General features: G+C 44.5%; 1 protein-coding gene across 4 annotated transcripts in view; it reads right to left on the bottom strand.

Moving 5' to 3' along the window:
• LOC146783126 (uncharacterized) overlaps nucleotides 1-26,206 on the bottom strand; it is a 72,384-nt gene extending 46,178 nt beyond the window's left edge. The window contains exons 1-2 of one of the 4 annotated variants that reach the window (XM_085638816.1): nucleotides 25,815-26,206; nucleotides 1,318-1,973 (exon numbers count right to left, since the gene is read on the bottom strand). In XM_085638816.1, coding sequence (XP_085494942.1) covers nucleotides 1,318-1,729 — 412 coding nt within the window. In that variant the 5' untranslated portion in view covers nucleotides 1,730-1,973; nucleotides 25,815-26,206. Of the gene's footprint in view, nucleotides 1-1,317; nucleotides 1,974-25,554; nucleotides 25,671-25,814 lie in introns of those variants that run through there. The other 3 variants (XM_085638818.1, XM_085638817.1, XM_085638819.1) reach the window with 3 other exon arrangements.
• Nucleotides 26,207-26,234: the final 28 nt, after the last annotated feature.

Genomic DNA, 26,234 nt, shown 5'->3' with positions numbered 1-26,234 from the left:
TGAAAATGTAAAGTAAATAAAACACTGCCACTTCTACACTGGTTGACGATCCAATGCAAATTGCTCCTTTCCCTGCTCTACGCTGTGTTGTATTTAATAATGAGTATCTCATGAGGCAGAACAAAAACAGCCTGAAAAGGTACGTCTAGAGGTGAAGATATGAGATAGGACGGAAGTACAGAATTCATGTGGAGCCACCTGCTAGAGTCTCACTCTCACCGCTCAATGCAGAGTCTTTAACAGAGAAAATTAGTGTAATAACAAATTCTAATAATTAACACTTGATGGATTTACTCAGCAATTGGCTAATCAATAAAATCACGATGATTGGGCTGCAGCTCATATTTTAATAATCGCATCGCTGGTTTTCCTTCTATTACAATGGTGTGGCTGGATTTTATTTGAATCTTTGCTCCATTGAACATGCATTACAAATTGTATGCAAATGCAGGTGTGCAGCAAATACAAAAACATCTCTCCGTTGCTTTGCCCTTCTTCAAAGGCACTGCCCTGGTATAGAAATCAGGAGTCACTTTGACTTCTGTTATAGGCAACTCCAAAGAAAAAAGCGCAGCTTTTATATCTCTAGAGCACCCGGGCTCCTAGGTTTGTGCAATACAAATACCCAACAAACACATAACCAGGCAGCCGCATGCAGCCACACAGACATCGCTACACTGGCTTTGATTTGAATGCAGGATCAAGTTCACAAGGATGGGCACCGTGTGCTGCGCCTGTTAAGGCAAAGTCTAGGCTTACTTCTGGCCCTTAGGAGAAAACACGTAAGATGCATCTTTCAGGTCTACAGAATTTGTGCTTGGAGATGGGAAAAGGAATCTGGCAGCATTTCATGTCAGCCTGCCCTGGAACTGGATCCTCATCTCCCCACGGAACCCCTGCCCAACACCTGAAGACATGGTGGCCCCAAACAAGCTGCTTAGCAGACCCCCAGCCAAGGGGATAAAGGACCTCTCCATTAGACAACATGAAGGCAACAAGCCAGTGCGTTACAACCCTTCTGTATTAAATGAATACATTCATTAACCAAACTGACTGGGACCAGTGCACCAACAAGAGCGGTTGATAACCCCCCCCTCCCCCCACAACCTTCCTGAGTAACAAGACTGGACCAAGAAAACTGGTAGGAGTATCGGCCAATTTCCCAGCAGATGACTGCGCACTTGTCTCTATTTTGCACATAATGCCTGCTTTATGGTAAACACTTGTTTTCTAGAAGCCTGTCTTTGGTGAATCCCAATATGGAAGGAAAATCATAACATATTATTGGAACACGTTGGTTATGTACTTATTTCTTACCTGATGCAGAGCTATCAAACCGGGCTCCTTCATCAAAATCCTGAGGGCCCTTCACATGGTGCAGCCGGTCCAGAGGTTCCCTTTCAGCCCCGTCCTCTTCTTCAATCTTCACCAGGACAATATGGTTCTGACAATCGTTGCGTGCAGAATCTTCTGCGACTTCAACCTTCACCCAGCCTGTGGAGGAATGGCCGTCACTGACAGGAGGTTCTTCCTCCACTGGAATATGAAGAGAGCTCATAGAGTTCTCACAGTCGCTGTAAGAGGACTCGTTGTATACTTCAGTCTTCACCCGGACCAGGGATTCACTAGACTCGCTTGTCGGCTGATGCTGCACTTTGTCACTCTTTGGCTGGTCCATAGAGCCGGGAGAATCCGGAGCAGATGGTTTGAACTCTTCTGCCAGCTTCATCCAGTCTTTTTTTTGGTTCAGCTCTGCTCCTCCTCCAACTATCTCTGCCACTCAAGATATCCTCTTCTCGATCTACATTAATTGTAAAACATAGTAAAAGGGCAAGAGAGGAAGAGAAAGTAAAGATAAAAACAAGGAGGAAAAGGAGAAAGCAGCCATGAGAGTGAGGGCAAATACGAAATTCAGAAAGAGACCACGAGAAAGCGCAACAGAGAAAGAAAGAGATAAAGAGGGATGAGAAAAACTGACAATGGAGAGGGCAATAAAGAGAGAAGAAACAAAATGAGGGAGAAAGAGGGGGGAAAAGAGAGAGACATTGTCAGACCAACAAGTATGCTGCTACATTTACTGTACACAGGAATAAATGTTGAGAACTAATATTCAACATCTGTCCAGCTGGTCAGTGTTATCTGTGCCCCGCCGTGTGCACCTCCTTTAGAAGACTATGAGAAGCACCAGAACAGTTCAGCACTAAATCTGCTACCACAGATGTGTTAAGCCCATGCACCTCTAGGAAGGTAATTAAAGATGGAAAGAGTCCAGGTGGACCAACAGTTATAAGAACAAAGATACACTCCTATTGGTACATAAAACAAGCATTGGCATAGCCAATAGGTCTCACCTTTGGGACCTTATAAGTGTTTAGCTATGCAACAGTTGCATAACTAAATACTTATAAGGTCCCAAAAGCGAGACCTATTGGCTATGCAAAGCGGTCGTGAAAGTGATCGCGATCACGATCACACATCAAAGCGGCCGCGAAAGTGAAGGTAAAAGTGGTAAAGGGCGGCGCGCGCGCCCGCGCACATGCACTGTAGCTCTAGGCTGGCCTGGTAGCACTTTTTGGAGCCCTCTCAATAAGTCTCGCCAGACCAGCGCATGCAAGGTACACAAACAAATCTGTGGTCAGCTTATTCAAGAGGTAATCTATCAGACCAACAATAACTTTCAGTTCGTCACGGCGATGTAAAAATGCGCAGATGTTTCTTAAATACTTATTAGAGATGTCCGTGTTTAAACTTAAAGAACTTTATCTAAAACTATTTTTTTTTTAATCTGAGCTGTTGGCATTTACCTCATTCACCTCTTTCAAAGAGTTGGCCCTGTGATTTGTCCTCCAATGTCTGATCAAGTCTACAATATTGGTATCAATGACTATTGCTTTACTGTGAAGTCTTACAGCTCCTGCTTCAACCACGTTCTTTTTCACTTCTTACCATTCAAAAGGTAGATTTACATTTTTAAATATATGGAACGCACCAAAAAGTTCTTTTCTGGGATGGAAGCAGAGGGACCATCTTAAACACGCCCATGGTTCAAGCACTTGTACATGTTCCATTTGTACATGGAAAAGGTTTGCATTGTCAGGAATCGCTCTCTTTCTCCTGTTCCACAAACAATACAGTATGTTAAGAAAATAACATTAGATGTAGTAAGAATCTATCACAGCAGAATGTGGCACACATGATCCAGAGATGAAATCAGTGCTAGGAAAAGGTTTATCTGGCACATCCTTTACTGTTAATTATTTTAGCACGCTCTCACCCATCATCAGTCAGAACGTTAGCAATGAGAATCGCCATGATCCTTACATTGGGACTCCATGCAAGATTTTGGTGAGTTACATCATGCTCTAAGGTGATAGGAATCAGAACGGTTAGCCAAGTTAGAATATGTATTCGGCCAATGGGAGCCACACCAAGGCCTGCAATAGGATACAGCAATCTCCAAAGGCCCAAATTACCGGTCTGGTGACCCGAGGCCAGCCAGACGTGCGGGGGTGCGGCGGTGGCAGTTCAGCCACAGTTGTATCTGTGGTCTGGCTGCCCCATTACGAGTTCGGTGGTCGGACCGTCGACGTCACCAGGGAACTGCCATTCCCTGGGGGTGGCGTGGCGGTCTGCAGGCTGCAATATGCTTAACGGGACAGGCACGGTTACGCCAAGCATATTCCTCAGCTCAAAGGTTTACATAGAGGTTCTTACACCATGTAAACCCTGGAGGAGAGGAAACAAAGCTTGTGGATGCACACAGTGCATGTGCCCCCCTGTGTGCATGCACAACAGTTCCTGCACGGCATGGGCTTTCGAGTCCATGGCGTGCATGAACCTTGGGAGGTGTTCCCATTGTTGTGCCTTTTGCAAAGGCACCGCTACCTTTGAATGAGGCACCGCCCAGGGACCACCATACTGCCCGTCAAACTACTTTAAAGTCGTAATCTGACGAGTCTCTGTGGAGCGGCGGTGGCACATCGCCCGGCCCATGCACCGCCGAAACTAGTCACATCGGCGCCTAGATATCCCTGTCGGGATGATTCGTGCCCTAACAAATGTTCAATTGTGAGCTCCGAACACATCCACAGGCATTAAAGTTGGTAATGAATAATGCAGCGCTATGAGAGCTCCTGTCATTAGACAGGTTCTTTATTTGAAGCCCGAACGGCCACACTGAAAAGCATAACTCTTGCATATGTGTGTGGTGCTTTACCTCTTCCATAGAGAACGGAAACATTCCTGTTTGCTTTGGATGGCTGTTGTTGAAGCTTGAATTAAATATTAACATTTCAAGGAAGCTGTCAGTTTAATACTTCTATTTGATTTTGCATAACCTAATTGTTTAAAATCATTTCAGATGCCAAACTGACAAAAATAATAAACACTCATAGATAAGGGTAAAGAAACAGTCCACCTTAGAGTACAATCCTGCTATGAGAAGAAAGAGTGCGATACCACAGTGTTATATGAAGTCATTAAAGCATCTAAGAGGCAAGTCTCGTACAGCCTCAACACAGCAAAACGCAGGTTTAGCTCCATTGAACATGTCACTGTCCCCCAGTTTTTGTAACATAAGCTAAGGAAAGTCAGTCCTGTACTGAATGCCCAAATATAAGTTACAAGGCTTGGTTATTTGCAGTATGAAGCCGCAGTTGACCATCAAAGTAGCGTGAATAGCAGGATTGTGGCTGGAGCTTTGTATTGCCAGTCCCCACAAGCTGCCAATGCCGTAGCACAAAGTGTCAATCTCACACTGCAGTGCGTCGCTAGTGGTGGCTGTGGGGCAAAGAGCAGGTCCGCCAGGACTTCATGTTGGCAGGCAGCAAGATCTTGCCACGAATGCGCATTTTCGCGAGGAGCACAGGAACTTCAGGGGATCTCAAAACTGAGGCCACATCAAGGGTCCAGGACCTGAGTGGCACCAACTGGGGGTCAGGAACTCACTCCAGCAGAAGCCAGCAGGGCTCAGGCAGGTCCAGTTCCAGGTCCAGGCAGCAGGTAAGCCAGACACTTGCAGGGAGCCTCTGGAGCTTGTTATGTTCCTGGAGTTCAGCTGACTGACCCTTGGAGTCACTTCAGGCTGGGATCAAAGGTGCAGGTCCAGTCTTCCTTTTCCGTCTCTTTATTTTGTTAAAAGACTCAAAACTTCAATTCAACATTTTTTAAATTGTTGCATGAACAACATTGCTGCCGACTACCCGGGTGTTTCTATAAGCCCATTAGTAACACCTGGGGAAGCAACAGCAACGTAGATCTCGGAAACATTAATAAAAATGGAGAAATTACAGGAGCTGGCGACAAAGAGGAATTGAATTTTGAATACACGCCGTGCTTCAACTGAATTAAGATCGAAGTCAGGCTTGATCAACTAGTAACCAAGACAACTGAAGGCGCTGATGAACCAAGTGAAACCACAGTAAAGGAGAGAATTAACCCGGCACGGTCCTGAAGAGAACCCAAAGGAAACGAGAGGTTCAAAGCGAATCGACGGCCTGCTCTGGGGAGCATTTAATAAAAGAGACATAAAATGTAGGCAATACTACAAGGGACATTGGAGGCCTACTAAAAGGGCGTGCCGAATAAACCCCAGCAGCAGCTTCGAATAGGAGTTTCAGTCTTTGAACAAACTGAAGAGACTAATAATATGAACTCCAGCACCTTATAAATCATAAGACTGGTTCATTACTAGTCTAATGTACTTTTGTTATAGGTTAGTTGTGATGCATGCATTTAGTTTTGAATTCTTCGCTTTCGTGTGTTTAAGGGAATGTTCTTCAGAAGGGCTGTAAATATTGTGCCTCACACTTAAATGTTGTCTGTATGAAATGTTACAAAATACCACAATACCACAATACTTTACATTAGAAAACAAGGTTATGTTAATTAAATGAATTCATCTTTCAGTAAAGAAATGTTGACTAAATGTTTATCAGTCTGGGTGTACAGTTAGAATCCAATTTACTTCTGGCCCAACCCACCTGATCAAATGGCCCAACCCCTTGTATGTGAACGTCTAAAAGCGGCATTATGAGATCTGTCACTAAAAATCCAACTTTTAAAAGTTTATATACATTTGTAAAACACATTAAAAGTAGATCTCAAATGTGCAGGATGGTAAAGAAGGAAAAACAAAAAGGAGAAAAAACAAGAAAGCAAAAGAGAAACCTAGAAAAACATATATACCTAGACAAATGGGTATATGACAGCATTTTTGATAAGCAATAGTAACTATCGGGAAGCAATCAGAGTATATACCAGGATCTCAAACAAACCCACGCGGCCTACCGATCAAGCGGATTGATCAGCAGTGTTGGAAATTCACATTAATATGCAGATCTGAGTCTATGTTAAAGAGGTGAACTCTTCCAATGAATCAGAGGAGATGGCAAGGTTTCTTCTTGAGGTTTATTAGGTACATCATATACAACAGCTCATCCACCCAACTGCCTCAGTATGATCTTTGTCCAGCCAGAGTCATGGTCAAGTTTTGGAACACCCAGATATCACCATGACTACCGGCAAGCAGTGAAAAGAAAAGTGCATAACATTACAACATATCTCACCTCCTTTATACGACAACATAACACCAAAGAAGAGGAAAACAACATTAAATACATTATGTTCAAAAAACAAAACAAATTGACATAACCTTTAAATGTAGTGGGAAATGCGTTCTCCACATAACATTATTTACCTGTGACATAGTCCATTAAATAGGACGGGCTATACCTTTGCCTATCAGATCTTCTCAGAGATCCATCCTGAACCTGGACACCAATATCAGTAGAACAACGCTCCAAGCCATTTGTCTTGCCACACACAGCTGCCCTGTTCAAATTCCACACTTTATGATCAGAGGTCCTGACTGCATTTCGAAAAACCTTAATTACCTTATAAGGCTTTGAAAACTTGAAACCAGAAATCCCAAACCCAGGACACTTAATTTTGACCAGATCCCAATCCTGACTTTAGTATCTTTGACAGCATGCCTTAGATCATAATTTTCTTTACTTTTCTGACAAACACGTTCTTCCCTATCCTTCCATGAACCCAAATTAGGACAAACACCCTTATCAGAAAGAAGTTTATTAAACCAAGGAGGTTCAAGGAAAGTGTCAGGTTGCCTCCCTCGGAACAAAATAAAGGGTGATTTACCAGTAGCCGAATGAGGTGCAAAGCGATGAACACTAACTCTCCTTGAAACTTATTCTTTCCAATCAAGATTGTTCTGTTTCGCTAGGGAAAGGTTTCTTTTATTACCCTGTTAAACCTCTCCACAGTACCATTTGATTCAGGGTGGTAAAGCGCACACTTCTTGTGAACAATCCCACAATTATTGAGAAAGTCCTCCATCTCCTTAGAAACCAATTGCACCCCATTATTAGTTAAAAGACTTTCAGGTATGCCCTCTCTAGAGATAATGTTCTTTAAAAAATCAATCAGTCTTTGTACAAACGTTTCTCACAAATGATATTTCCGGCCATCTAGAATAAAGATCAATAAGCACAATGACATAAGTATCAGAGCCATCACCATGTACAGGCCCCAAAATATCAAGAGCAATGTCTTTCCACGGCCCAGAAGGGCGGGATCTCTTTTCCATTGGTTGAGTCCTGATCTTGAAAGACTTCTCACTGAGAGAACATTCTGCACATTCCCTAATCAACCGCTCAATTTGGATGTCCATCCCCGGCCACCATTAAGAAGAACGCAGTCTCTCTTTAGTTTTTGAAATCCCAAGATGTGCCTCATGAGCTAAGTTAAGTAACTCATCCCTTAAAGAAACAGGAGGAACAAGTCTGTGGCTTCTCCACAACATTCCTTCACTATTAGACAATTGATCTTTCACAGACCAAAAGTCCCTCACAAAAGACCCTGCTTGTTCCTTGTGATGCCACCCATCATGGATCAAGTTTAATAGTTCTTGAATAGACTGATCTTCCAAACATGCAGAAGACCAACGATTTTGGGAAATTATCTTAAAATCAATCCCACAAACAAAGTCATGAGGTAGGTTAAAATCAGAGTCATCATGAGAGAGAGCATGATCAGAAGAAATTAATATTGAGAGTGTGTCTGCAACCAAATTTTCTGAACCTGGCACATGTTTCACCGAAAAATCAAAACCTTGTAAACCAACAACCCACTTAGAGATCCTTGGTGAGATGGAGTCAATCCCCTGGTTAGTTAAAACCTCACATAACGGCTTATGATCAGTCCTAACCATAAAAGACGTTCCCCACAGAAATTTCTTTAATTTCTTGATGGCCCAGTAGACTGCCAGGGCCTCCCTCTCAATTACTGAATATCTGGACTCCGCCCCCTTCAAACTCCTAGAGATGAACATTATGGTATTCTCAGGGTTGGTCCCTCCTTGATACAACACAGCACCTAACCCTTTGAGACTGGCATCAGTGGATATGATTGAAAACTTTTTTGGATCAAAATTGCGAAGTTTAGGAGCTGCTTGTAACTTCCCCTTTAGATCAACAAATTCTCTCTCACAAAACTGATCCCAAACAAATTTGACACCTTTTCTAAGTAAATTCCTCATATTATGAGTGGCCTCAGCAAAGTTCTTAACGAACTTGTTATAAAATTCCGCCGTTCCCAGGAAGCTCATTAGTTCTTCTTTAGATGAGGGATGACTGAGATCCCTAATAGTGTTAACCAATTCAGCTTTGGGAACTACACCATCTGCAGAGATAGAATGGCCCAAATAGTCAATTTTGTCCAAACCAAATTTACACTTCTCACGCTTAATAGTAAGATTGTGAGAAGCAAGACTGCCTAAGACCAAACGAACCCTCCTTGCATGTTCCAACTCATCAGGACCATACACCAAGATGTCGTCCTGATAAACAAAAACCCCAGGAATTTTGACCAGCACCTTCTCCATAACCCTCTGAAAAACAGAGGCAGCAGAAACGAGACCAAAAGGAAGCCTCACAAATCTAAATGTTCCAAAAGGTGTCACAAACGAAGTTAAGTCCCTGGAAGATTCATCAAGCATAATTTGATGGTACGCGGATGTTAAATCAATGGTGCTAAACACCTTTGCACCACATACCATGCCTAAAAGTTCCGAAATATTAGGTAAAGGGTACTTATCCACAAGCTCACACTTGTTAAGTTGTCTGAGCTCCACACATAACCTCAAAGATCCATCCGATTTCCTTGCGGCTACAACCGGAGCCAACCAGGAAGTGCCTTCAACTTCCTCTATAATTCCTTGTGATTTAAGCTTTTGTAATTCCCGTAACATCTCATCCCTGACACTAAAAGGGACATTACGAACTTTACTGGAAACAGGTGTGGAACCTGGAGCTAATTTTATTTTGTGACTATACCCCCTCAAGCACCCCAATTGATCACCAAACACACGAGGAAACTCTGCCATAAGTTGTGCTTGTAAGGGTGAATCAAGACAAACTGTTTCCACATTCTTTATTCCTTTAAGGATTATCGGAGGATCATTAATAGGATCTAACATGACTCCCAGGTCCTTTTGATGCCACCAACTAATGATGCTGTCCCCTTTCTTTGAAACATACACTTTCCCAGATGCATACCGACCCTCATATTCAATCAGACCAATGAAATACCCTTTTAATTCAATAGGGTCTCCACCATACGCAGTAAGACAGATGTCAGGCTTAAGCAGATTAATTCTGCTGCTGAGATTCTCATTAAAGAATTTATTCGATACAATTGTTATCTTTGCACCAGAGTCAAATAACATCTTCGTTTTTTTACCTTCTACCAGAATGCAATCCAAAGGACCTTCACTGCCTACTTGAACAATAATTTGTCCGCACTCAAAATCATGTTTCTCATTGAAATCTTCTTGTCTTATCTCATTTATGGTTTGTTTAGAGATTTAATCCTGCAAGCTACATGAAAAAGTGACCCCTTTTTTTACAGTATGAGAAACAGCATTCAAAGCAGGACAGGATTTGTCATTGGCCCAGTGACCACTATTATTACAACGAAAGCATTTATTCTCTTTGTTAAACTGTGGACGAGGTTTCCTGAGCTGTTTGTCTTTCACCTGAGATTTTAATTGAGGCCCTTTCAATTTAACACTATCATCTGGGACGGGATTGGTACTCATACTCGCAACATCTTTACACAAATCTTTTTTGATTTCTTTAACGCATTCAACAGAATGCTCAATTCTCTTAGCCACCAGTAAAACCTCATCAAACGTCGGTTCGTCTTTTAACCACAATTCATCGCGTATTTTCTCAGAAACACAACCTAACATGAACTGATTCCGTATCCTTTCCTCAATGAGCGCGTCAAACTTGCAGGTGGAAGCTAGTCTCCTTAAATCTGTGACGTAGTTCTCAATGCTTTCTCCTTCTTTTTGCATCCGTTTCCCAAAGTGATAACGTTCAAGTATAGTACTAACCTTGGGTAGATAATGAAGATCTAATTTATACATACAAATTTCAAACTCGTTGAGGCCCGCTGCAGCATTAACTGGAACACTGGGAAGATGGTCAAAAACATCTTGACCCTCGGAACCAGGACAGTGCATAAGTAAGGCTGTTTTCCTTTCAATACTAAGAGACGTGCCACATACACGAGCATATCGCTCAAAAACCTTTTTCCACTTAGACCACTTTATCGGAGGTTCACCAGGTGTTTGTAGAAAAAAATGGTGCAGCAGTTACATTCTGCATAGTTGATATGTAACAGCAAGAATAATTAAAATTAAAAATAAATAAATGAATGAAATAAAACAAAAAAAGAATGAACTGTATAAGCAATATAACTTGTACACTATAAAGCTAAGCTATATCAGTCATAACATTTTAATTAAAAGAAAAATTGGAGACAGAAAATGCAACTTGTACTAAATGTTCTACCTAAAGCTGTGCACATCAGCGCAAGAAAACCTCCTATTCTTGTTCTATTTATTTGCACTGTGTTTTACTTAAGTCCATAAGGCTGTGCGCATCAGCGCGACGTAACCATGCTTTGCTGCAAGTAACACACCCAAAAGTATCAGCAGGTTAAAACGCTGTGCGCATCAGCGCGACATGCCTGCTTTGATCATGCAAATTTTAAATAAAGCTGGGGAAAGAAATATTAATACTGTCCCCTTTTTGTTAGAAAGGAATTAGTTCTCACAAGCAGAATGCTGTGCGCATCAGCGCTAGAAGAATGATGATCTACGTTACCGAGGAGTAACCATCCAGACAGGAAAACCTCTCCGCAGAATGCTGTGCGCATCAGCGCTAGAAGAATGATGATCTACGTTACCGAGGAGTATCCATGCAGACAGGAAAACGTCTCAGCCCGCGTTAGAGTGACGGTGAGACGTCCATACCACGTGGTAGAGATATTCGTAACAAGGCAACCTTTCTCACGCGTTTCAATGACGGAGAGGCGTCAGTGTTACGTGTAAATCCAAGGAACCTTCGTTACCAGGCAACGGTGAGACTCCGCTTGCGTTTCAGTGACAGGAATGGGACGTCATGAAACCAATGCGGACAACGACACGGAGCAGCTCGGGGACAATTTCGAAAGTAAATTCCAACTGTACATTAGCCTTGAACTTTGCAAATCCGTCTTCTTTTACAGGCCAAATAAAAACTTTGATGCAGGAAGCACCCAGAAGGGCTCACAACTCGTTGCAGCAACTATCACCATCTTTTAAAAGGATAGTTTAAACGAGCAAAAGATAGTTTAAACGAGCAGTCTAATCAGTTTTATTAAAGAAAAAAAAAGAGAGTGTTCTCTTTCAGCTTAAACTAGTTTTGAGGCAAAAAGGTATCACAGTCATCCATAAGAATAAAAATTTAACAATCTTACTTCACTTGAAGTCAGAAAAGTCTTGTCTCTGTCTTAGGGATGTTGTTAGAAGTAAGAATGTTGATATAAAAGTGATCCTCTGGAGTTGAGCTGTAGAGAGAAATTCCCAGTCGTCGCCAGTGTTAAAGAGGTGAACTCTTCCAATGAATCAGAGGAGATGGCAAGGTTTCTTCTTGAGGTTTATTAGGTACATCATATACAACAGCTCATCCACCCAACTGCCTCAGTATGATCTTTGTCCAGCCAGAGTCATGGTCAAGTTCTGGAACACCCAGATATCACCATGACTCAGCATGATTCACAGGCCAATTTACAGAAACAGCGTTGCAACCAAGCTAAGCTCAGAGCAAGACTGCTCTGCAAAATGAAGCTTCCCCAAACACAAGCAGGAAACCACGAAAAAAAGACCCCTAAAGAACACATAAACATGACAAAGCGTAATGATACAGTAGTTAGTCCCGTCTCTGTGGGAGGAATGAAAGAGAAAAGGAGGGACAAAAAGGCAGGATTGACCACTAGCAAGCAAGGATTTTTAAAGGACACTGAAACAAACAAATCAAAAGCAGGGGGTGGCTTTAAGCCCACAAGAGGGGTAACTCAAATTTCACTATACTAATCTACCACTAATTCTTTTTGGGGTCCAGGATAGCGTGCTACTCGCCGAAAATCTCTTGGAAACCTCGTATGCGGTAGTAAGCGCTATATAAATACAATTAACTCCCTTATTACTTAACTTATTCACTTTCATTCAGACACTCACTTCAACTCACAAATTAACTCAGCGCAACCACAAACATGTCTCCCAGAGTCCTCCACACCTCTCACCCACAGCAAATGTCATACCACCCGGACCAAACTCCCTGCACTTACAGCTATTATCAGTCAAGAATGCTCAGTCACAAGCACTCACCTCTAACTGACAACCACTCCTAACTCTTGTGACTCATCCACCCACCTCCTTTTCCCCATTAGCACTGCAAGCGCGAAGTACAGAGAGACATGCTGGGAAGACAGCAGTCTTCCTTCAGCATGTGTGAGCTTGTTACTGTGGGACTAAGAATTACATATGAGCTGAACACAGATGACGGAACAGTTGTACCCGTCACCTGCATGGAAACCGTTGAGATAGTAGGCTTCTAAAGCCCATACCACAGATACATTGTTCTGATAGTTAATTTTTGTTGACTTCATACCAGGGAACAAATTATGTAAACTATTTCACAGTTCTCTTGGAAAAACAGATTATGCGTCATGGAGCACAAAATGTTGCAGAAAAGGTATTTTGTGGCACAAAAAGCAAAGTACGCACATTCTCTACCAGTAGGATTTTGATTCAATGGAGAAAGAAACCACATTTCTTGTAAATGAGCAAAATATTTGGTAAATCCGTAATGATGCGGTAAATTCTGCAGCAACAGAATCATATAAATCTACTAGCCCTCATCATTACCCATTGTTTTTAACACTTTATTCACTAAATGTAAACAAAACTAAACATTCTGATGTCAATCTTTGCCCATTATTAACTGCACTTCTGAGAAAACAGCCTTTTCTAGCTAACCACCCTAGAATAAGCTTGTAACATTGAGAAAAAAAAATACATAATGTGTAACATGTGCATTATGGTCCTGTATCGCCATCTTAAGACCCTGGCGACATGTATAAACCATTCAGCCTCGTGATTTATGATGCCACCAGAATCCCTCAATGGCAATATTGGATCACATTACAAAGTTACCGGTGACACACAGCACTAAAGACGTGTTACACACATTGCAGGCTGCATGACAGACCATGCAACACTTTTCCCCCCCAAAGTTTGGTAAACTTCAAGGTCGATGTAAAAGTCTGAAAGTGACGATAGACCGTGAGGTATTTAGTAGTGGTGGGTCCCATGGTAGCATAACTATGCCATTTATAAAGGATTATCGGCTACTAACACTAGAAGGACAGTACCAAGTAGGATCTGATGCCACCATTACGAGTGGCTTCTGAACTCCAATGGGGCTGTGAATACAGTTACTGGCCTCCTCGGAATCATGAGAAGAGGAATGAGGTGAGGGAAACTGTGGATCTTATTACTTTCATCCAGAGATTCCGGCTGCAGAAAACAACCAAACCCACAGGGAAAAAAGAAAAGAGCTGGGAACTGGACCAGGAATTACCAATTCCCTCTGCAATTCCTCATTTCATAGTGAACATTTAGGGTGCAATGTGTAATGGGCTTGATTTTCCGCACCCTAGGAGTTACTGTTACCCCATTTTGGTAACTTAAAGGCTGGGGTGAATCCAGTCCACTTGCTGGGGCCCTGAGTGGGGAGTGCTTCCATGTTTGCCTCACCACACAAAGGACAAAAACATTGGTTACTCTCTTCATTACAATGTTCTAATACAAGCTAAATAGTAATCCAGCCATGCTGAACTTAAATTGGATTGGAAAAAAATTGTATACTAGCGTGCCCCCAGATAATGGTCTACCAAGGATCCAGCATTACTAGTTCTCTCTTAAAAGTGTTAAATACTTTAGCCATTACTTTACTTTATATTGTCGGTTTCGGAGAACCTGCGGGCTGCAATGAGAGGTCCTATATCAAAGATGCGCCACACAGTGGCCGTTCCGATTAATCCAATCGATGGGGGCTTGTGCAGCGAGCTCAAGTGTCGTCTCGAATGAATTTGATGAAGGATTCCGGCACAAAGTCCTGTGTCGTGCTACTGCCGTTCTGAAGAACCTGCAGGACTACGATGATAAGTTCTGTGTCGGTGTCACGGATGCAGTCGATGAGTGGTTTGCGACGCGAAGGCCTGCGTCAAGGATGCGCCGCACTGCAGAAGAGCTTGAGACTGCGATGCGAGGTCCTATGTCTAGGATGTGTTGTGCAGCAGTGATTCTGAAGCAGAGCTGCGTGGAGGTGTATCGCGTTGCGTCAGTTCTTTCAACAGGACCCCAGGTGGGCTAGCAGAAGCCCTTCAGGCTCACTTCCAGGAGAGCAGGACTCTAGTGGCATCACTTGGGGTCCAAGACTCACAGGCGAGAGTATAACTGCTGGGTTCAAGGTGGTTTTTCCTTCCTTTGTGCACTGGACCCCAGCTTGTCTTGGAGCACAGAAGACTGGAGTGAAATCCTTTGTTAGTGTGCTGAGGCAGAGCTTTTGTGATGTGTAAGTATGGTAGGTGACTGCTCCTCCCCCTCATCAAGTAATACACAAAGTTCAACTACCAGTTACACCAAGTTATGTAACCATGTATACAGGCTGCAGGCACCAAATGGATGTGGACACGAAAATTCCAACCTTCTAAAAGCACCAGTTTCAGAATTGTGACTTAAAATCCGACTTTACCATTAAAAAGGGGTTTAAATAATAATTCTTTAGATACCAAGCTCGACATTTCTACCTTCTCCTAATTGAAAGTTATCACTTATTAAATGTGATATGGTAACCCAATGTTATCCTATCGAAGAGGTAGGCCATGCAATAGTGAAAAACCAAAGTAAGGAGTTTTTCACTACCATGACATGTTAAAAGTAGGTGTTCCGTTTTTTTAGGTCTCGGCTAGCGAAGGCTGCGCTTGCGCAGTCTCGCTCGCGAGATATAATGACTTGGAGAAGAGGGGCTTGAACCCGCCCCTCTTCTCTCCTCTTCTCCATTGGCTGGCATCTTAAATGCTGGCCAGCCATTGGAGAAGAGGTTTGTCTCGCAAAACAAGCCCCGTCCTTTTCGGATTCGGGGGCGTGTTTTTTCGTTGCTTTTCGCTGGGCGTGTTTCTCTCTCCTCCAGCCAATGGAAAAGAAAAACACGCCCCCGAATCCGAATCCGCCGCTGCCTTTCTCCGAGGCATTTCTGCTTCGCCTCGGAGAAAGGCGGTGGTGTGCTCGTCCTCTCCACCTGCAGACTCGAGTCCTAGGCGTGCTCTCTAGGAACGGACCACAAGCCCCGGATCACACACCCCACGCGCACACACACACAAGCTGCAACCCTCGCACAGATGAGGATGCTATATTTGCCTTAGCGCCGGTAATTAGGGCTACCCTTCGTCCTGACAGCTGGAGTAATAGAAGCCGCCTCCAGAAGAGGGCAGATGAAGGAAGCCGTCTCTCAGGGCTGACTGGGGAGACATATTTTGTTCTTCTGGTTAGTGGAATATCTTAACCAAACCCCGTCGCGAGGCTGTGACACGCCGAGCCCAGGAGGGGACGACGCCAGCCTCCCCCACGCATGGGAGTCCACGCTGCGGCACTCCCTTGAACCCTGCGCTCACGCGTCGCGAAAGTGTCTCAAATGTTTCTGATGCACACGTCTGACCTCTGTTATGTATGCTTTGGTTTACTCCCGCGTATGTTTTTTTTACTTAGAGCTTTACATTGTAAGGTGTCACCTTTTTCTGTATATTGTATAGTATCCGATTGGGGGATGGCATTCGGGCGAGAGTGGTGGCGGTGCTATGAAGAACTGGGTGTGGAAGTGTCTTCCACGTTCACACCGAACACTTACAAGGACACCACGTACACGTTGTCCATGTATTTATAGCAATAACGTCCGATTTGTAAGCTGACGCGCACATTGTGTGTTCTTAGACAAATTACCTTTGCTCCCGGTCAGCCAGACTACTTAACTGTCAAACATCAGGAACTTGTAGAATACTGCAATGAAGCACTGCAATGAAAAACAGAGAATGTTGTTTTAAATGTACCTACTGGGGGGCGCAGTCGAGCAAGCACTGCTAGTCGGAATTTGGGTTTTATTTTTCAAACAACTCCACGGAGGTTAATGTTTCGACATTTCCAGGTGAAAAGTGATTAGACTGTCTCCGGTGAAGTATTTTCTAACTGCAGCAGCGATTCTCTGCCTTAGGGTAGAGCTGCTACGCGCGCTTCAGAATTAGACAGTTTTAGCGCCTACTTTTGCGCCTACCGTTGGTACGAGCATTCAAAGAGCTACATTGCCACGTGTGCAAATATCCCGGAGCTGAATGACTATACCCAACTCAACTTTCCCAGTCTGGAAAGAAACAGCCACGAGAACTATCCATAAGAGAGAAAAGCGCAAACGAAAACACCGTAGCTTTGTCTGCTGGGAGGCGCAAATTCAGAGCCGTAAAGAAGGCATGCGCCTAGAATATATCCCCAAAAGCGCTGTGTTCCTTGGAGGAGCTATTTCGATGTGGTCTGTGCTTGACCACCACCCTCTCCCCCTGCAGACTCGAGTCCTAGGCGTGCTCTCTAGGAACGGACCACAAGCCCCGGATCCTAGTCTTCCACGAGGAGGCGTCCTTCTTCGGTGCCACGAGGGCTCAACCCACCCATCATCCTGCTGGGGAGGAAAACTTCAGTAGCAGCTGGCAGGGGGACTCATGGCACCTAGAAAGAGCAGTTTCGTGTACATGGATTTTGGGAATGCCAAGGAACACGTTCCAGCCTTAGAGATGCGAAGGTGTGCTAGGGGTTGAGAGTGAGACACCAACTGCGGAATAAAACTACCACTTCTAATCTCTGCTTCCCCAATAGCACGGCGTGTGATCTTGGTCACTTCGATTTCATTTTTCTCTACTTCGGCTCCTTTCGCAGCCAGATTAGGAGTGCTTGGAATGAAAAGAACGCAAATGCTATAAGTGCTATATTACAACTGCACAATGATGCCGAAGTAAGTACACAGCAAAGACACTCCAGGTGCCACTGGACGTGCCACACATTTTATGAATAAAGTTCGGAGGAGGGAATCACGCGCGGCGAGACCCATCCATTCACACTCGCAAAGAATGAAGGGGGTTACCACCTCCAAGCTGGTGTGCCCCCAGCAGAGCTTCCCGAGGGACCAGGCGATTAAGTGTGAGTTGAAGCCGAGACACCAGGGCGCCTCGAGGACGAACCAGCGGCGGATAAAGGTGCACGAAGCGCTAAACCTGGGAGTGCTGCCCACCTGCTGAGGCACCGTCTGCGCAGCTAGCCTGACCTGTGAGGTAAGTGCCCATGGGTATCTCCCTGTGCCCCCTGCACACCTGGATTCAGAGTGGTACTGCGACGGTAGTGCTTCGTGGTACAAAAATCCATAGAAGTGTCCTGACACACGCACATTTACAGTCACCGTTACAATCGCTTGCACTTAAGGGTGGTACCCTCGCGACTGTGTAAAGGTATAGTGCACTATAACTGTGCTTTTCAGTCACGGTTATGCGCCCATGTGCTCCGGAGTCGTACCTCAGGGAGACACTTGAGAGAGGCAGTGCTCTATAAAAGTGTTCATATTCACACGTAGTCACTGAGAGGCACATCTACGCCGGGGGGCTCCTGTGTAGCGGTACGGTGCTCGAGATATGTGTCTCTGGTCACTGCGGCGCATGTGCTTCAGAATCGTTCGTCAGGGAGACACTTTAGAGAGGTAGTGCTCTATAAACGTGTTCACATAAACACTGAGGCACGCGACTACTCCTGGATGCTCCTGCGTAGAGGTATAGTGCTCGAGAGATGTTTCTCCGGTCGCTGCTGCGCATGTGCTCGTGAGTTGTACCTCATGGAGACACCTTATAGAGGTAGCGCTCTATAAAAGTGTTCACATTCACACTTAGTCACTATGAGGTGCGCGGATACTCCGGGGTGCTCCCGTGTAGAGGTATAGTGCTCAAGGGATATGTTTCCGGTCACCGTTACGAATGTGCTCCAGAGTCGTACCTCATAGAGACACCTTAGACAGGTAACGCTCTATAAAAGTGTTCACATTCACACTGAGTCACTGTGAGGCACGCGTCTAATTGGGGTGCCTCTGAGTAGAGGTAAAGTGCTCGAGATATGTCTCTCCGGCCACTGCTGTGCAGGTACTCCAGAGTCGTACCTCAGGGAGACACCTTAGACAGGTAGCACTCTATAAAAGAGTTCACATTCACACTTAATCAATGTGAGGCGTGCATGTGCTCGTGAGTTGTACCTCAGGGAAACACCTTAGAGAGGTAGTGCTCTATAAAAGTGTTCACATTCACAATTAGTCACTGTGAGGCGTGCGTACTACTCCGTGGTGCTACCTCAAGGAGGCTGAGTGGAGAGGCATAGTGTCTTTACTGCTGTGCACATCCTTGCACACGACAGTGGTTCCCCGGAGACCGTGCGGTGTAGTGCACTACAGTAGTGTTTTCACTCTCACGCTAGGTCAGCTCCAGCGGGCACGGAGCTGGCACAATCGTGTCTCGCGGGGCGGAGGGGGAAGAGACCTGGTATGTGAATGGACGGGGGTTGGGGTGCTCTCGCAGACGATACTAGACAGCAGGGTACGGCCCCAGCACAGGAACACACGAGAAAACGAGCAGGGGCAGTTACCACACAGACGTAGAATATTATACACTATGTACACGTATACAGACACGATTACATATAGCATGCCGTATACACACCTACATGTATGTACACGTGCGCACAAAGGCCAATTCACATAAACACAAGTACGTACACCCGTTGAAATGCTTATATACACATACATATGTATACAGAATGTGTGTGCAAATACACACACATACGTTGCACATACATGTAATACAGAAATCGGAAATTATCTTCAATGTGCAATACTTAGCTGCTAAATTTCCCATGTGTGACGTGCAAACTGTTGTCATGCGTGGCCCCAGCTCACAGAGGGCACACGCGAGGCAAATAGATAGATAGTTTATTAGCATGGTTATAAAAAACCATTGCAATACGATAAAATAGCATATACGATCGTTAATAAATATAATAATAAAAAGACATTTACACATTCATATTTCTTATAAACTATGGCGACTGAGAAGTAGCTCATCGTAAAAGTTCGTTTTTTGCTTTAGCACATGTTAGAGGGAGCAATGTTCTCAGTTCCAGCCTGCTTCTTCACATCACGCCTGATGCCAAGGCTGAAGCAAAGTGCTCTTCGTGCAAAAAGTGCTTATGTGCTTATTAAAGTGCTGATCACATATTTCAACCCGGCATAATTTACTTGTTGTAGGTGGCGTTTATTAGGGCTAATGTGATAATTGTAAACTGCCCCCTTCCAAATGCGGTCTGCATAGTAAATAAAAGTGAAATTGGTCCTAAAAGACTGACCGTGGTCAGGTTCACGTCCTTTGTACTGCCATTTTTTTCCCCACCAGTCTCAGGAACTTCACTAAACAGCAATTCGACACCAGGTGCAAAGCAGGCCAGCAAATAACAATGCAGTTTCTTTAAATGTTTTAAAAACATAAACAAAAATAATGTCATGAGCAATGCCAATAGCTCTAACTTTAACAATGCCGAGACCATTGCATTGTAAATGCTTGTTTAATGCACTGCATCTGCCTTCTGGGCTGTTTAGGGCTTACCCCAGCGATACTTATATGTATTAAAAAGAAGTCTTACACCTGACAAAAGGTTTATTTTGCCAGGCCGAAATGGCAGTTTAAAACTGTACACAAAGGCTGCAACGGCAGACCTGAAACATGTTTAAAGGGTTACTTAACTGGGTGGCACAATCAGCGCTGCAGGCCAACTAGTATTGTTTAAGTAGCACGCCCTGGGTACATGTAGCACCACTTTACTAGAAACTGACAAGTAAATTAACTGTGCTAATTGGGTGTAAGCCACTTACCATGTTTAAAGGAGACAGCACAAGCATGTTTGCACTGGTTAGCAATGCTAAAGTGCACAGATTCCTAGAAGCCAACACAAACGGGTTAAGAAAACAGGAGGTTGAAGCCAAAAGGTCTGGAGAAGACCCTTCAGAAAGGGCCATGTCCAACAGTCCCTTTTGTTCAAATAATGCTGGGTATGGTATTTGATGGATTATAGATCTCATTCTGAGACAAAGCTATGCTGACCCGTCAACTGCTTCTAGGCATGTCACTAGTCTGCTCTGGTTTGAAGAACATTTTCCTAAATTAGATATGGTATGCCTAAGGGAGTCACTGGTTTGCCTGATCCTTTCTCACCTGGCCTTGCTGCTCTTTAAATGCTAGGGAACAACCTTACTCAATATACCCTTCGGAGGTTGCCCCTGAGGACAGCCTGAGGAGCCGATATAGAGTTCGGCAGCCTGGTTACTCAGTCACAAACTTGACAGATGTCCATCGGTCTTATTACAAGTACATTACATCTTAATGCACTTGTAGTAAGGTGCCCAGGATATCTGTCACATTTATGACAGAGCAGTCTGTTTACCAAACTCTAAATCAGACCCACGTCTTCTACCTGAGATCCGAGGACATGCTTCTGTTCAGTTGACTATGGCTTGGTTTATGAGATGTAATGCCAGGGAGACTAAAGAGTAATTTTTCAGATAGGATGGTTGTAGGAAATGACCAAAATTGCACTGATAAATATGTAACTTCAACCTGATTAGCCACTTTCTACAAAGACTACTACTATGGCTACTTCAGGACCTCCAACCAGAGCGCATGTGCACCCCTCTCCTTTCCATCACTAACCCATTGACAGATTTTAACCTCTTTTAGCGGATGTACAAGAGGCACCTACCAACATACAAATATGTGCCAATATCGGAATGTTCAGTACACATGCACTCAATTTGAAAAGATTACGCATATTTCTGTATTTAAGTTGTAGGAATGCAATCTGGACACAGGCGTTGAGATGACCAGGACATGTTTGTTATGTACAGAACTGAAGGCGTCTATATCTGTTTTCTCATGGTTACTACTACACAGCAATACTATGATGTCACCAGGGAAGTGCTCGCTTCCCTGGTGATCCTGTATCTCACCAAGTGTCCGAACATCACAGCAAACCAAAATGGTATGCGCCTGGACTAGTCTTACCCTACTTCTATGCAATCGCCATATAAGCAAAAAGGCTGGGAGTAAATGGATGCACTTTGGCTTCACCAGCCATCATTTCCTGTTCTAGCTGTGGGTCTCTGCATTTACAGGCTGACAAGGAGTGCCACATAGAGCTGATATGGCTCTCAGAGAAGCGCTGCCAACATGGCTCACAGTAGGGAGGAGTAGGGAAGACTGTGAGGGAGAGTGGCAAGATGCCAAGTACCAAGTATTTTTTAAATACTGAAGAATGGAAGGGCGTTTCAAGGGTGGCGTGGGATAGTAGTAGAACACCAGGTACTGTGTTTTTAATATTGAATTGGGTGGGGAAGCATAACTAAACAGGTTGTTTTTTTAGATATTTGGGATAGGGAGGCACCTACAAGGGTCAGAGCAGATAGCAGGACACCAGATGAATGCTATTTTTGAAGTCCAGTTAGCAAGAGGAAGATGAAAGAGGAATGGTCATCATGACTCCTCTCGTTCAAAATAGCAGAACCATAGAATCAGGAGCACAGGGGGAAGAGAATATGTAGGACCGTATATCACCCACAACTTTAAATATGTAGCTCTCCATGATGAGGATGTTTTTCATTTCTTGGTTATAAGTAATATCACGTGCAACTCCTTAGAGGTAAATAAGCCTGTAGTTTACAGATACACCTATAATTCTATTGATGGCCTGACACCAGAAGTTCTGTCTTGGAAGTGTTTGAAAACATACTCAAAAGCAAAGGAAAATTACTGACGCTACAATGATGGCCATCACTTGGGCAGAGTAATGACTCTTCACTTGCACACAAGCAATAGTGGAGGTTATTTGCTTACCCTGGTGAAATCAAGGAGACATACCAAGAGATGTGAAAGACATCCTTTGGACATCAGCACATGCCCACACAGTGGAATGGTCCTGTTACATATGTCCAGTTATGTATGAACACAAACACTGGAATGGTACTATTACGTATGTACACACAAAGTGAAATGGTCCTGTTACGTACGTACACACAGTGGAATGTTCCTGTTACGTATGTACACACACAGTGGAATTAGCCTGTTACGTATGTACATACACACACAAGGTGGAATGGCCCTGTTACATATCTACGCATATACACACACACACACACAAACAGTGGAATGGTCCTGTTACGCATGTACACACATACACACAGGAATGTTCCTGTTACATATGTGTGCACACACAGTGGAATCGTCCTGTTACATACGCCCACACACACAAACCCAGTAAAATAGTATTGTTACATATATGTGTAGAAACACCCCCACTGGAATGGACTGGTTACATATGTACACACATGCATACACAGTGAAATGGCCCTGTTACCTATTTACGCACACAGCGGAGTGGTCCCATTACGTATGTATGTACACACACACACACACACATTGGAATGGTCCTGTTACATATATACACACACACAAACACACACACAGTGGAATGGCCCTATTACATATGTATACACACACACACACACACAGTGAAATGGTCCTGTAATGTATGAACAAACACACACAGTGAAATGGTCCTATTACTAATGTACACACACAGTGGAATGGCCTTGTTATGTATCCACACAGTGGAATGGTTATGTTACATATGTATACACACATTTTGGAACAGTCCTATAACAGGTTTACACACACACACAGTGAAACAGTCATGGTACATATTCACACACAGAAAAACATGCAGTGGGATGGTGCTATTACATATGTACACACACAGATTGGAAAAATCCCAATACAGATTTACACACCAAGCGAAAAGATCCTAATACACATACATAGTAAAACAGTCCTAGAAGCCAACATATTCACACACACAGTGGAATTGCCCTGATATGTATTCACACAAACAATGGAATAGCCCGGTTACGCATGCACATACACAGTAAAAGGGTCTTGTTATGTATGTGTACACAAACACACACACGGTGGAATGGTCCTATTACATATCTACACACGTGTGTGCACGCACACACACACACACACAGTGGAATGGTCCTGTTACGCATGTACACACATACACACAGGAATGTTCCTGTTACATACGTGTGCACACAGTGGAATCATCCCGTTACATATGTCCACACACAAACCCAGTAAAATGGTATACTTGCATATATGTGTACACACACACCCTCTGGAATGGACTTGTTATGTATGTACACACATTGAAACGGTCCTGTTACTTTTTTACGCACACACACAGAAGATGCTGTGGCCCCCTTTCCACCTTTTGCAAGGAACTGAACACTTGGCTGCTTTAGCTCCTCCCCAGCCGATCTACCTGCTCTCAAAGCGCTGGGGAACCCTGGTTGGGTAGCCATGCGCAATAAAAGAACTGTATACAAATGGACCTGTTACGTATGTAAACACACACACACACACTGTAATGGTCCTGTTACGCATGTAAACACACGAAGTTAATGGAATGGTCCCATTAGGCATGTAAACACACGAACACACTGGAATGGCCCTGTTACGTATGTAAACACACACACACTGAAAGAGCCCTGTTACGCGTGTAAACACACATGTAAACACACACTGAAATGGTCCTGTTACGCGTGTAAACACACACTGAAATGGCTCCTCCCCAGCCGATCTACCGGCTCTCAAAGAGCTGGGGAACCTTGGTTGGGTAGCCATGCGCGATAAAAGAACTGTATAAAAATGGACCTGTTACGTATGTAAAAACACACACTGGACTGGACCTGTTACGCATGTAAACACACGAACACACTGGAATGGCCCGTTATGTATGTAAACACACACACACACACTGGAATGGCCTGTTACGTATGTTAACACACACACACTGAAATTGTCCCGTTACATGTGTAAACACACACACACACACACTGAAATGGTCCTGTTATGCATGTAAACACATCCACACTGGAATGGTCCTGTTACACATGTAAACACACACAAGCACACTGGAATGGCACATTACGTATGTAAACACACACACACACTGAAATGGTCCCGTTACGCGTGTAAACACACACTGAAATGGTCCTGCTACATATGTAAACACACTGGAATGGTCCTGTTACGTATGTAAACACACACTGAAATTGTCCTGTTACACATGTAGACACACAAACACACTGAAATGGTCCTGTTACGCATGTAAACACACACTGGAATAGTCCGGCTACGCGTGTAAACACACACTGGAATGGTCCTGTTATGCATGTAAACACACACACACTGGAATGGTCCTGTTATGCATGTAAACACACATACACTGGAATGGTCCTGTTACGCATGTAAACACACACACAAACTGGAATGGTACTGGTATGCATGTAAAAACACACACTGAAATGGTCCTGTTAGGCATGTAAACACACACTGAAATGGTCCTGTTACGCATGTAAACACACACACACTGGAATGGTACTGTTATGCATGTAAATACACACACTGAAATGGTCCTGTTATGCATAAACACACACACACTGGAATGGTCCTATTATGCATGTTAACACACACTGGAATGATCCTGTTACGCGTGTAAACACACACTCGAATGGTCCTGTTACGCATGTAAACACACACACTGGAATGGTCCTGTTACGCATGTAAACACACACTGGAATGATCCTGTTACGCATGTAAACGCACTTGAATGGTCATTTTACGCATGTAACCACACACACTGGGATGGTCCTGTTACGCATGTAAACACACACACACAGGAATGGTCCTGTTACGCATGTAACCACACACACTGGAATGGTCCTGTTACATATGACATATGTACACACACAGATTGGAACAGTCCCGATACAGATCTACAGACACGGAGTAAAGAGAGTCTCACACACACGCACAGGGGAAACAGTCCTCAAAAATAGTCACACACGTGCAGTGGGCGGTGGTATTACATATGCACACATATGTGGTGGGGCCAGTACTTACATGGGTCCGGCCTGATGCTCAGAGGGGACCCCCCCCTCCACCTCATCTACTGTACACTCAGGATGAAGAGGGGCCCCGTCTCCTTTCCGTTCCGGGGGCCTCGGAGGGGGCAGTCACCACAGGCCCCCCTCTCCTGAGACCCCGGCTCCTGCACATACAGCCCCCCCTCCCCACCTGCCTGTTCATTCTGGGGGCGGTGACCCACGGCACAGCCCCCCCTCCACCCACACCCCCCGGAGAGGGTCCGGCCCCCTCTCTACCTCAGCCGGGGACGGGCGGCGGGAGGAGGCGGCTTCTGGCTCCGGTCCCTGCAGCGGGCTGCCTCGTCGGGACGCATGGGGAATAACCCGGAAGAGACGCTGCACCCTCCTGGCTGAGAATGGGGAGTAACCTTGCCATAGGAGGGGGAATAACCCGGAAGAGACACTGCTCTTTTCGCCAGAATGGGGAATAACCCGGAAAAGACGCTGCTGATCCCCGCAGTCTGACGCATCCGCTGGGCTGGGGATTAACCCCGGCGAAAAAAGGCTTCCTGAGGGCGGAATGGAGAATAACGTGGAGGAGCCGCTACTCCCGCTTGCTGTCGGCCGCGGTAGATGCTCAGCCGGGAGTGACGCGCCCGAGACATCTTATTCACAGCATTGCTGGGTGGGTGACAGTGCGCATGTGCGGGAGATCGG

The sequence above is a fragment of the Triturus cristatus genome, chromosome 12 (genome assembly GCF_964204655.1).
Source record: "Triturus cristatus chromosome 12, aTriCri1.1, whole genome shotgun sequence".
NCBI classification, from domain to species: domain Eukaryota; kingdom Metazoa; phylum Chordata; class Amphibia; order Caudata; family Salamandridae; genus Triturus; species Triturus cristatus.
Note: the sequence above shows the minus strand (reverse complement) of the source record. Positions and strands in the feature narration are given on the sequence as shown.